The 12267-nt window shown below is 37.0% G+C and overlaps 2 protein-coding genes and 1 pseudogene across 2 annotated transcripts; all 3 read right to left on the bottom strand.

Moving 5' to 3' along the window:
- Window positions 1-523: 523 nt before the first annotated feature.
- prmt2 (protein arginine methyltransferase 2) lies at window positions 524-5119 on the bottom strand. Its single transcript, XM_026218591.1, has 9 exons — window positions 4942-5119; window positions 4407-4583; window positions 4108-4269; window positions 3359-3523; window positions 2739-2914; window positions 1481-1610; window positions 1251-1387; window positions 917-1079; window positions 524-708 (listed from the first exon to the last, which is right to left on the bottom strand). The coding sequence occupies exons 1-9, from the start codon at window positions 5023-5025 to the stop codon at window positions 676-678; spliced, it is 1227 nt and encodes a 408-aa protein (XP_026074376.1). The 5' UTR covers window positions 5026-5119; the 3' UTR covers window positions 524-675.
- A 1451-nt stretch (window positions 5120-6570) lies between these two features.
- LOC113053498 (UDP-glucuronosyltransferase-like) lies at window positions 6571-10329 on the bottom strand. The gene is made up of 5 exons (XM_026218589.1): window positions 9128-10329; window positions 8499-8630; window positions 8189-8276; window positions 7792-8011; window positions 6571-7465 (listed from the first exon to the last, which is right to left on the bottom strand). The coding sequence occupies exons 1-5, from the start codon at window positions 10028-10030 to the stop codon at window positions 7186-7188; spliced, it is 1623 nt and encodes a 540-aa protein (XP_026074374.1). The 5' UTR covers window positions 10031-10329; the 3' UTR covers window positions 6571-7185.
- An 874-nt stretch (window positions 10330-11203) lies between these two features.
- Window positions 11204-12115, bottom strand: LOC113053499 (UDP-glucuronosyltransferase 1-1 pseudogene; annotated as a pseudogene).
- Between the last annotated feature and the right edge of the window lie 152 nt (window positions 12116-12267).

Here is a 12267-nt window from a genome sequence, read left to right as displayed (position 1 = left end):
GCTATGGAGTTGGTTTATTGTTTGCATTTTCACCTTTACAGATTTGTTTGCTGCAGCATTCTAAATTTATATAGGTACGCTCAGATTGTTATAAATGTCAAAATCATAGAGTGCATAAGACAGCTCATCATACACAGTGTAATCAATGCTGCAGCACCTCATTTATGAGCCATTAATTTGCAATTCATCTGGCACATGCAGACTCAGTGAGATCAACTTTTCATGAGCACACATTAGAATGCAAGCCTGACTGAAAACCGCTTTCAGGAATCCTGAGCTGGAGTTGCACTACACTTCTACGCCAGCAGATTGTGCTGTTGCTCCAAAAACATTGAACTGCCATTGATTTAACAATTACAGAACAATGTTACTCTGCCATACTACATTGTTGTTATTCATAATCATACTTATTATTATATAAAAACACAGGAAAATATCAAATTACTGAGACCTGCAAAAAAAATCCATGTTTTATAGAATTAATAATATTTGTTGGACTCAAAGATTTTTAAAGAAAGTATTTGATAAAAAACTGCTTTTTATTGTCAGTTTTGAGAAAAAAAGAAACCTGAAAATCCAAGGTAGTGTCATGTTTTGTACACTGCTGTTTGTGTGACTGTAAAAGGAAAGAACATTTTCTATTTATACTGAAAACATTAATGAATGGGTCATGGGTCATCTCCACATAGGAAAACACTTTGTCTGGACCTGCAAAAATATGAGAATTTGAATAGAAGAGGGCTTCAAATGTTCATACTAGTATTACATATATACTTTTGTAATGTCCATAAGGTAAAAATCCACAGGTAAATGTATATATATTTTTTTTTTTTGCCAAAATGAGTCAAAACAACAGTAAAAGAAGTAATATGATTCATTTAAAGGAGATCAAGTAAGGCTACATGTAGAAACTCACCTTTTTATCTTCTGTGCTGTTTATGTTCCATGAAAATGTGATTGACAAGTGACGTCTCCAGACTGGATTTCTCTGCAGACATATGGACCCTACAATAATGTCCCCTTCCTCAACTGTCACTGGTGTATCCAACATAAAGAGAGTCTGTTTCCAGTGAGTGATCCTGGGAATAATGAAGGCTTTGTTTAAGTTTTTTAATTCAGGGTTCAGATTAATGCTGTACACATATTGTCCTGGGAACTGTACATTTAAAAGTATAATTTGCATTCACATCTGAAATTGTTAAGTCAATAGATGCTATGATGTTTATTTGGTAATTTTTTATGCATCATACTCTGAAAACGGTCCGGTGTTCAACTCTTGTGTTGGTCCATCCTCTTCTAAACTCTGGAAATGTGCACTGAACCAGACGGTGAAGCCATGAAACACGCCTGACTTATCAACATTGAAACTAAACCCACCGTTGAGTCTCTGAGCAGAAGAAGTCAGGAAAAGGAAACATAGTTAATATGTGCTGCCTTTTAAACAATGGTTATTCCACTTAACCCAAGTTGTAACATTTACCTCTAAGTCTGAGACCTGTATTGTGACCATATCAAGAGTGATAACATCGGCTGGTGCGGACAAACAATCCTCAGGTAGGAGAAGATGGCTAAATTTAGGCTGGGAGAGAAACTCCTTCTGTGCAAGTGACCTACAAAACATTAACTAACGGTCAGTTTTAGCAGTTATCATAACAAAGTTATAGACAGCTGATAAATTTGGCCATTTTGTGACAAATCACAATAGAGTTTTTAATTACTCTTATATATTCATTCAACAGCAGCTGAATTAACTACTTGTATTTAAATGCATCATGTAATTGTTGATTAATTAACATGTATTATGCACAGACCTTTAAGAACTTCTGAATAATTGCTGCAAAGACTTTTAACCAAATGGTCCCAAGGTGATTTCTAGTGGACATGTGAAGTTGGTTTCCTATCAGAGTAACCACAGGTGTAGTTCATCACGACATCTTTTCCACATCTTTCAGGCTACATTCACTAGTGCGTTTTCATTTTAAAATGCATAGCTTAGACGAGGGGTTTTCAAACCTGTCCTGGAGGACCCCCAGCGCTGCACATTTATCATGTCTTCCATATCAGATACACCTGATTCAGGTCTTGTAGTCTCTGCTAATGAGCTGATGGGTTGAATCAGGTTTAATAGATGAGGGTGATATGCAAAATGTGCAGGGCTGGGGTCCTCCAGGACAGGTTTGAAAACCCCTGGCTTAGACAGAATCATCATTTCCATTCAATTTCCACAGATTTACTGTGTTTTCGGGCACATGTATTATGGACAGAGATCTTTTCTCAAATACAGTGGAAACGCCAGTATAGATGAGAATTGTTTTCATTTTAAAACTAAAATGCACTAGTGTAATCATAGCCTTACAATTATGGGGGTCTGATGTGTACACACAAAAGCCTCACGTGTGAGAAACGAGTCTAGGCGGAAACACCGTAAACTACTGATTTTCCCCGATGACTCGACAGAGCCAATCGCCAAAACTTGATTTAGACACATTAAGTATGCTGCATCACTGCTGTCGATGAGATTAGGTATCGAAATTTGGTCCAGAACAACAAATCATTTTTTGATACTCAATGGTATCAAGGAAATTTGGTTGGTTTCTAAAAAGTATCAAACTCTATACCCAGCCCTACATTTCAATCCCACTTGATTGATATTTTTTCACCTAATGCAATGGCAATTTGCTTAAACACACACTACAATAAGGTCAGAATGAGCCGTATATCAATATATAAGGCCTCACTGTAGGTAGGTGAAGTCTAGGCCATACGGTTTCTCCCAGAACTCCATTTTTTGCCTGTAGTCAGAGAAGGCCTGGCAAGGAACGACAGTCAGACAGGCAGAGGACGGCCACATCACTCCACCCTCCTTCAGCCAGCGATCACGTGCCAGCAACACTGACTCCACCATATACTCAAACTGAGAAACAGAGTTTGGTTTAGATTATGTATAAAGCACATTTTAGAGCACCAGATGTTGACACCAAAGTGCCGTACGAGAAATGTAAAACTGATTTAAGATCTAGACATGTAAACAAATGGACAAATGAAAATGTTACACCCTAACAATTAATTAAAATTAAACAAAGAATACAATTGTTAATTTAAACAGACAAATGTAAGGGGGAATACTGTACCAGAGCAAAGGAACAGCCATCGAGAAAGCCTGGTCGCCTTTACTAAAACCCATTATTTTGTAGAATGTAAAGTCATATAACAGTTAAAGTGAAAATAATTTCCCAGAGAAAAGTTACATTATTTATCCACTCATCAGACCTACTATCAGTGTTCTGTAATATGCAGTTGATATTTGTCGGTAAAACCTGAACTGAAATATACTGTACCGTTACAGCCATATTCATACCAGAAGGCAGTTGCCCATCCACTCTGACACCAGAACGTCCACTTTCCCAGGCAGAGTGAGATTCTCAGCTCTGTCCTGAAACACGGTCACGACTTCCTCACAGCCGTTCTGCCTCACTAGTTCCTCAGTGTGTTTTGCCATTGAGCTGGCCTCCACAGCATAAACCTACATTAACAAAGACAAGTGCTCAAAATATCATCCGAATATAAATATGACCCTTTATATATATATATATATATATATATATATATATATATATATAAATTTGTATATTTTTCTGAGGTCAGTATTATTCAACAGGATTTTTTTAAGGAAATTGTAAAAGATTTTAGACCAGTTGTTAATTGCAACTCTAAACTTCAGGACGATTATCCCTATCAAGGGCACAGGTTTTATTTTAATTTAAGAGACCCCTAAAAATAGCCAATACTATACACTGCTTTGGATAAAATAAATACCATGATTAAATGTAAGAATAAAGTAATAAGCCAGTGGCTGTGATTTTACTAAAGTTACTACAGACATGACATAGCATGGACTCTTTTATTTCTTTTATACACAAGTAGCAACAGCAATATGACAGTAATTTGGGCCTATTTGTGTTGTAATTTATATATAAACAGCCATAAAGATACATTCAAATGTCAATACAATGTCAACAAAAAAAGCTCTTGCTATTGGCCTTTGCTATGAATTTACACCCATTATAAGGCTGCATGATTTTAAAGCAAATATTTAGTTAGTCTCACCGCTGCAGGTTGTGCTAGACGGGCACAGAAGAGGCTTATAACCCCTGTCCCGCAGCCCAAGTCCATGACCACCTTCCCCCTCAGGGCAGCACTATTACCCAGAATCACCCGCCTGTATGTTTCTGTGCGGGGTTTGTCTGATAGCATCTCCAGATGAAGCCTCTGACAGCAGGATGCAGATAATACAGGTTAACCAAAAGTTAGCTTCTGAATCAGGTATCCTTTGATTTTAATGATCAAAACCTTTTTTTAATGAATGTAAGGTTTTAGATTGACTAGCTTAACATTTTAGTACTTACTAATGTCCCATAATTGCCAAAGTATTCGTCATCCTGCCAAGCATCTTCCTCATCCTCAGGTGTTTGATGCAGAAAGCTGGATGGGACATAACCAAAGCGACCCTGCAGTTCAGCCCACCACCACACGTCAGAGCTCCTGTCATGGACCTTCAATTTATCACCAACTGAGAAACTAAGCTGTCGATTCAAGAAAAAAAAAAAAAAAGATTTGAAGAAAATAAAACACATTTCTTTTTATTCATTATTTGTTTATTTTTCGTGTATCTTGTGAAGAAATGTTATTTTTAATCGATCTGCCTAAAGCTACTTGTATGGCTTAAGACTAAAAATATAGGGCAAATCATATGTTGACAGATGTTTAATGAGCCAGATCATTTGGTCAGTCTTCTATCACCAAAAAAACAAAACAAAACATAAAAATAAACAAACAAATAAATGTCTCTGCTTGATGAGTAACTGCACTCTCACTCTCTCACTCACTCATAGCAGTGCAATCTTTATTTTGAAAGGCGATCATCATTTGCAGAACATGTACCTGCTCATCTCCTTCAGCCACAAAATCTGAAAGTCCAACATACTCTTTTGCATCAGAACTCTCACTGATTTCATTTTCAATCATTTCAGCAGCTTAAAACGTTTCGTTTAAGAAGGCGAAATATCTACCGCAAGAAGTAGCAGGAACTGTTTCATTATTATTTCCCAGGCGCCCCGCCCATCAGACGATTTTCAAAATCAAAGTCCTGAGTATTTTCTAATTTCTCACCAAAAAAAAAAAAAAAAAGCGGTTTATAAAACCATAATTTTGCTATAATATTGCTCTAGAATACTATTATACTGGTCTGTTTGCTGTTTTGCAAGAATAGCTTTTTTTTTTGTTTTGTTTTACTGTTTTCCATTATAATTATTGATCATTATATTTATAACTAGCCTATTAGCTACTCATTTGTAATGTTAATTGTGATGTTTTGTTAAATGACACTTTAGGGGGCAGGCAAAGTAGGGGTTAGGGGAATTACTAATTAAAACAGCAAGGTTGGTTAGGTTTTGAATAGAATAAAGAAAAGAGCTGTTCTACCGACATATCTGGACTGAAAATATTATAAGAATAGTATACCATTGTGTCCTTTTCATTGTGTATATGTTAATATTCCATTTGTTTGTGAATTATAACTCATAAGTAGAAAAAAAAATGTCACCATTCAGGGAGAACCACGTAATGTTCAATAGCATTCAAGTTTGGGATTTAAATTTAAATTTTAATTTTTTTAAAAGGTTTTTAATGTCTTTTATATGCTATATATATATATATATATATATATATATATATATATATATATATATATATATATATATATATATATATATATATATATATATATATATATATATTTTTTTTTTTTTTTTTTTTTTTTTTTTTTTTAATTTATTCCTGTAATGGCAAAGCTGAATTTAAACGAATCACCAAAAAAAATAAAAATAAATGAATAAATAAAATAAGGCAATCATCTTGAGTGTCACTTGATCCTTCAGAAATCATTTTAATATGCTGTTTTGCTGCTCTAGAAACATTAATTGACAGAAAAATATATTTGTTCTTACTCACACATAAGTGTTAAGGTTTCTTTCACCGTTGTGATGCCTGCTGCTGTTGTGTCCAGTTTTTATATATACATATTATAAATAATAGATTTTTCATGTTGTAGACCCTTATTTACATAAACAGGTTGTAATAGTATTAGAGTAAGTTAGACACTAGGTGGTGCTTTGGGGTAATTGTCTACATGGCTGTCTAATACTAAATTTAAATTCGATTATTTTTTTCTTTATTTTAATTGCAAATGTAAATTAAACAGAAGGAAAGTATATATATGTACATACTTAAAGATTATTTCAGCCAAACAGTAACTGTGTGGAAAGTAATTGTGCATGTGTCCTCTAGTTTGAACCTTCACAGAATCGATTGAGGGCCATTTAAAACATATAATTATGCCGTTGCTTAGTATTGAATCATAGCTTCAGACGCATGATATTTTCATTTGTAGGGCTCTATAAAATCGTTTTTGTTTTTCCCTATGAATTTATTAATATATCATTTTTATTTATTTATATTTTAGAAATTCTGTGTTGTGTATTACAATTTTTCTGCTAATCAAATGAAGGCAAAAACATTAATCTATCTTTTATTCCAATGAAATTAAACAAACCCTATAACTTATGTACATTCAAAGTGTTACACAACAGAAGTTTACGGTATAATGTGGAATGTCAAGGAATTTGTCAAAATTGTAATAAATCAAATGCATGTCAGTACATTTCAATCAGACTGCGAAATGGACTAGTGCATGTCAATATTAAATGTCAATATTGAAACAACATTTGCTATAAGAAGTGCGTTCAACGCAGAAATAAAGATGGTTGTTGTGGTAATGAATATCAAAGCATCCACTTCTGCGTCCGTACTAGACACACACCTCATATATATAAAGAATTTTAGGGGGCCCTTGGCTTTTGGGGCCCAAGTCGTTTATCTACTTTTGCCTAATGGTTAAATCCACCTCTGCCACTCTCCTGCAGAGTTTAGCATCAACCGTAATCAAGCACATCTGATTTAGTTAATCAAAGTCTTACTAGGTATACTTGAAACTTCCAGGCAGGTGTTTTAAAGCAAGTCGAGGCTAAACCCTGCAGTACACCGGCCCTCCAGGACCAAGTTTGGTGACCCCTGCTCTAAACAATCACCCCACAAAAAAAAAAAGAACACAAAATTGACAAAATATATCTACTCCTTCTTCTTTTTCTGAGTTTTCTTGAAGCACTTCCTGAAACAGAACATGCAGCTTTTGACGGCAACAAAAATAACAGTCACCAGAATGAGAATGAGAAAGCCAATAACATCCAGAGAATGATACTGAATCCAGTTCAGCTCGTGGGCTGCAGATCTGAGATGCGCTGCCCCTTTGTGTCTCATAACAAACTCAGTCCAGAACACAGCCAGGTCCAGAGGCTCAACGGGACGGTCTCTGTGAATAGCTGAAAGCTCGGTCATCTTCTCCTTGTAGCTGTGGAGTCAAAGATGGAGTAATTATGTTTAAATTTCATAGTAGGTCTAAAAAAGGACTGCAGTCTTTACAATTAACTACACACTGAAAACATTTTGGTGTATGATATATGTAGAAACGATTCTCACTCAATAATTGCTAGTAAATATCACAAATAATTACAATGAAATGGAAATTTAATAAAATGTGAAATAACAAAATAGCTTTTTTATATAATACATACTCCAAAAATCATTTTCACAGTTCAATACTCTAAATACAGTCTAATATTTCACTCGGAGTTCAATACTATTTCATGAATATAAACAAAAATGTATTTTGTTTACCTTTTGTCATTGATGACCTTCCTCAATGCAACCAGCAGTTTTTCTGAGGTCAGATCATAGATACTCAGGGTTTCTGCAACTCCTCGAGACACTAAGCGCTGAACATTATCCCCCTGGTCTCCAAACAGAGGAAGCATCACCATTGGCACCCCATTAAAGATTCCTTCATAGATGCCATGTGATCCACCATGTGTAATAAAAGCCTTAACCTTAGGATGGCCTGCAACGTAAAGGAAAACACACGTTAGCAGTTGATTTTGTAGTCAATTATAATATAGTATGATAATTCAAAAATCATGTATTCTCAGACTCTTGTTAGCAATGCCAACCAATCTAATTTCTATAAATAAAATATCTCCCAGGGGGGTTAGAGGGTCAAAGGAGAATATAAACATACCCAAGAGATCATTTTGTGGCAGCCACTTCATCAGTTTGACATTCTTTGGAGCATCTTCAGGGACTGGTCCAGTGTACCTCCATAGCACCTACAAATCAAAGAGCACTATGAAGGTTATTAAAATGAAATGCAACAAACCTAATCATATGATGACATGCATTCATTTGTGTAACATTATTTTGTTTCACAAAAATATATGGCTGGCCTTAGACCCAACATGACCCCAACTGAAACATGATCATCATAATGTAACATTAAAGTTTGCATTTGAAATTATTTTCTTATTTTTAAAAAGTCAATCTTCACTTACCCTCTGAGGTATCTGCCTAAAAGCCTCAAAGAAGACTCTGGCTTTGGCCTCGGGTAACTGTGACACCATGGAGCCAAGTGTGAAGACCACAAACCCGTGCTCTCCAGAACCATTCACAAACTCCTCTAGCTCCTGTACAGAGGACAGACGTCAGCACTGAACATCAGTTTCATGCTCTGAGGACATAATGGAGCAAGCTTTCACTGTACACTTCCCTTTCTTCCTTTTATTGTTTTGCTCACACAGATAGATACCGACATGAACTTGCATGTTCAAAAGCAGAGATCAGTTGTTTTAGTTATTAGCATATAAATATATCTACCTCTTTGTAAAAGAATAATTTAAAAAAGCGTCTCCTTTCCTCTGGTCCTTCATGCTGTAAACACATGGGGGCACCTCACTTCCTTTACACACATAATTACTGCACACATAATTTCAAAACATCAGCATGGATTATGTTATCTTGACCTGTAGAGGATAATATTTTACCTAGCATCTAAACAGCCTACTGCAAAACATGGTCTAAAAACTGCTCAGAGTTTTAAACTGATGAATTTGCATAAATAAATGCTATACATTTAAGTCAACCAATCAACCACTGAGAAAGACTATGTTCGTTAACATCTTACCTTTGTCAGTGGGCCCTTGTTAGCACAGTTGATGCCCCCTATTTGGACCATGTTCGGCATTTGAGGTTTGGGGAATTCAAAGGTAAAGTCATTTCTATAAAGCCAGACTGCACCGTTCCCTAACAGCTCTTTGTATGTAGTGTCCTTCTGCAGATATCTACTGGCCAGTTCATCGGTGCCAGCAAACAGTTTGCGGCATAGGAAACCATCAAAAACTGTCATAAGCGTGTTTTCTACTCTTTGAAGGAAAGTCATCTTATCAGAGAAACCAGTGAAGAAGCGTGGGACAAAAGACGGAGGTGAGGGGCACTGGGTGGCTGACTCGTCCAGCAAACAGGGAATCAATCGCAGGAAGTAAACGGCAGGAATCGAGAACGAATCGGCGATGATTGCGCCACAGGGCAGGAAAGGATCAGTGAGCACAAGATCAAACTCTGTTTCTCTTAAACTCTTCATCAGGGACTCGTCATACAGCAGCCATTCACAGCCTGTCACCTGCATATTCAAGAACTGAATCAGGTTCCCCAAATTCTCAACAATATCAGTCAATTTGGGAGGCTTCTCAAATGCATTCTTTTCTATGCTGTCCAAGTTGGCCTTCAGATCAGCAAGGGTGTAGGGCACACGAAAATATTTAGTGGTGTAATTATCAGACTTTTCAATCCGAACACTGGTTTCAGGAACCAGGAGCACAATCTCATGTCCCCTCTGAGAAAGCTCTTCCACCAGGATCTTCATGCTCAACCAGTGGCTGCCGTCCACTGGCACGACAAGCACCTTTCCAGCCCGCACGGGCTCCGAGGAGAACAAGCAGAGTGAAGCTAGAAGCCCCAGAGCGGGAACAGTCAGTGCTCTCAACATCCTTCTAACATTCATACACGAGACAACAGAAATACGACACATTTAAAAGTGCTGACAACACGGATATCAACAGACTTCGGGGCGCATCCGCGCTGTACCGCCACACTTATTAAACGCCGCGTTTCCACTACAGCGACAAATCCGCGCTCAGTGCCACTGGCAACAAGAAGTAACCAGCTGCAGACAGAGTGCGACACTAGACCATAGACAGTAAAAGAAACTAGACACGAAGCGCGAGCTGTTTCAGAACCGGAAGAGAGATGCGGAGTTTACATTCTTAATAGAGTAGAGCCACCTTACGGTTTTAAAGGGTAATTTGCTTTTATTACACACGATACCTCATAATTTATGTATGAATTTTATAATTATATATTACGGAGCCCCGCACATGCAAGAAAAAAATTAATAAATTGTGCGCACGATTTATAAATCCAGGGAACGAATTTGTAAATCGAGGGAACGCAATCGTGTGCACGGTTTAGTACATTGAGGGAATTAATTAGTAAATCGTGCACACGAATTCGCCTACTATTTTTTCTTGCATGTCATGTTAGGGTTAGGGTTAGGAGATAAGATCTTGTTTAATTTAGATGTAGGCCTATACAGTTATTCGTTTCATTGTATTATGCGAGTTATTTCCTGTTTGTGATATTAAAAATAGTGTTTGAAACTTCTGAGCATTTAATGTGAAATGTCACAAGATTCAAAATAAATGGTTACTCCAAAGTCAAGAACACGTGCATCATACATTTTTCTAGATGAAAACTAAAACATTTCAATAAAACGCACACATAGTTATCTTATAAAAAAAAAAAGAGCTGCACTGCTCATGATCTCTATCCTCGATGTTTTACATGTAGCTTTTTTTTTTACAAGTATTTTTTTATTTAAATTTAAACTGTAACTGGCAGTTAAAATGTACAGTATGACAGCATTTATTAAATCTAAGTTAATGCTAATTTAATATTATACTATTGATTATTGGTAATTTATTACAACTTGAAAATGTTAAAAACAGATTTGCAATAATCTACATTATATTGCAATATTCTTGACACACACACACACACACACACACACACACACACACATTGCATTAACTGTAAAGTGTTATCCGTAAGTGCATTACACATTTTGTATAATGTCTGTGACAGTGTGAAAGATTTGCATTTTGTGTACTAGACAACATAGAACAACTGAGAATGACTATGTTCGTTAACATCTTACCTTTGTCAGTGGGCCCTTGTTAGCACAGTTGATGCCCCCTATTTGGACCATGTTCGGCATTTGAGGTTTGGGGAATTCAAAGGTAAAGTCATTTCTATAAAGCCAAACTGCACCATTTCCTAACAGCTCTTTGTATGTAGTGTCCTTCTGCAGATATCTACTGGCCAGTTCATCAAAGCTGCCAAAAAGTTGATGGCATAGATAATGTTGTAAAACTGTCATAAGCGTGTTTCTTACTCGCTGAGAAAAAGTCATCTTATCAGAGAAACCAGTGAAGAAGCGCGGGACAAAAGATGGAGGTGAGGGGCACTGGGCAGCTGCCTCATCAAGTCGACAGGGAATTACACGCAAGAAGTAAACGGCAGGAAGTGAGAAGGAATCAGCAATGATGGTGCCACAGGGCAGGAAAGGATCAGTAAGCAAAACATCAAACTCTGTTTCTCTTAAACTCTTCATCAGGGACTCATCATACAGTAGCCCTTCACAGCCTTTAAGCTGCATATCTGTGAACCGCATCAGGTTCCCCAAATTTACAAAGATATTAGTTAACTGTGGAGGCTTCTCAAATACATTATTTTTTCGGTCCAAGTTAGCATTCAGTTCAGCAAGGGTGTAGGGCACACGAAAAAACTTAGTGGTGTAATTACCAGACTTCCCAATCAGAACACTGGTTTCCGGGACCAGGACTACCGTCTCATGTCCCCTCTGAGAAAGCTCTTCCACCAGGATCTTCATGCTCAACAAGTGGCTGCCTTCCACTGGCACGACAAGCACCTTTCCAGCCCGCACGGGCTCCGAGGAGAACAAGCATAGAGAAGCTAGAAGCCCCAGAGCGGGAACAGTCAGTGCTCTCAACATCCTTCTAACATTCATACACGAGACAACAGAAATACAACACATTTAAAAGGGCTGGCAGTTTTTTCAAAAGAGGTGGGGCCTCAAAACTAGACAAAAGGGAAGTGAGTGTTGATTCAATGTCTGACAAGTGGGTTAAATGCAACTCTTGGTTAATGGTTTCAGGGGTGTACTAATGTCAGGGGACTTATATAGAG

This window comes from Carassius auratus, chromosome 34 (assembly GCF_003368295.1).
Source record: "Carassius auratus strain Wakin chromosome 34, ASM336829v1, whole genome shotgun sequence".
In the NCBI taxonomy this organism is placed as follows: domain Eukaryota; kingdom Metazoa; phylum Chordata; class Actinopteri; order Cypriniformes; family Cyprinidae; genus Carassius; species Carassius auratus.
This window is presented reverse-complemented; position numbering and strand designations above follow the sequence as displayed.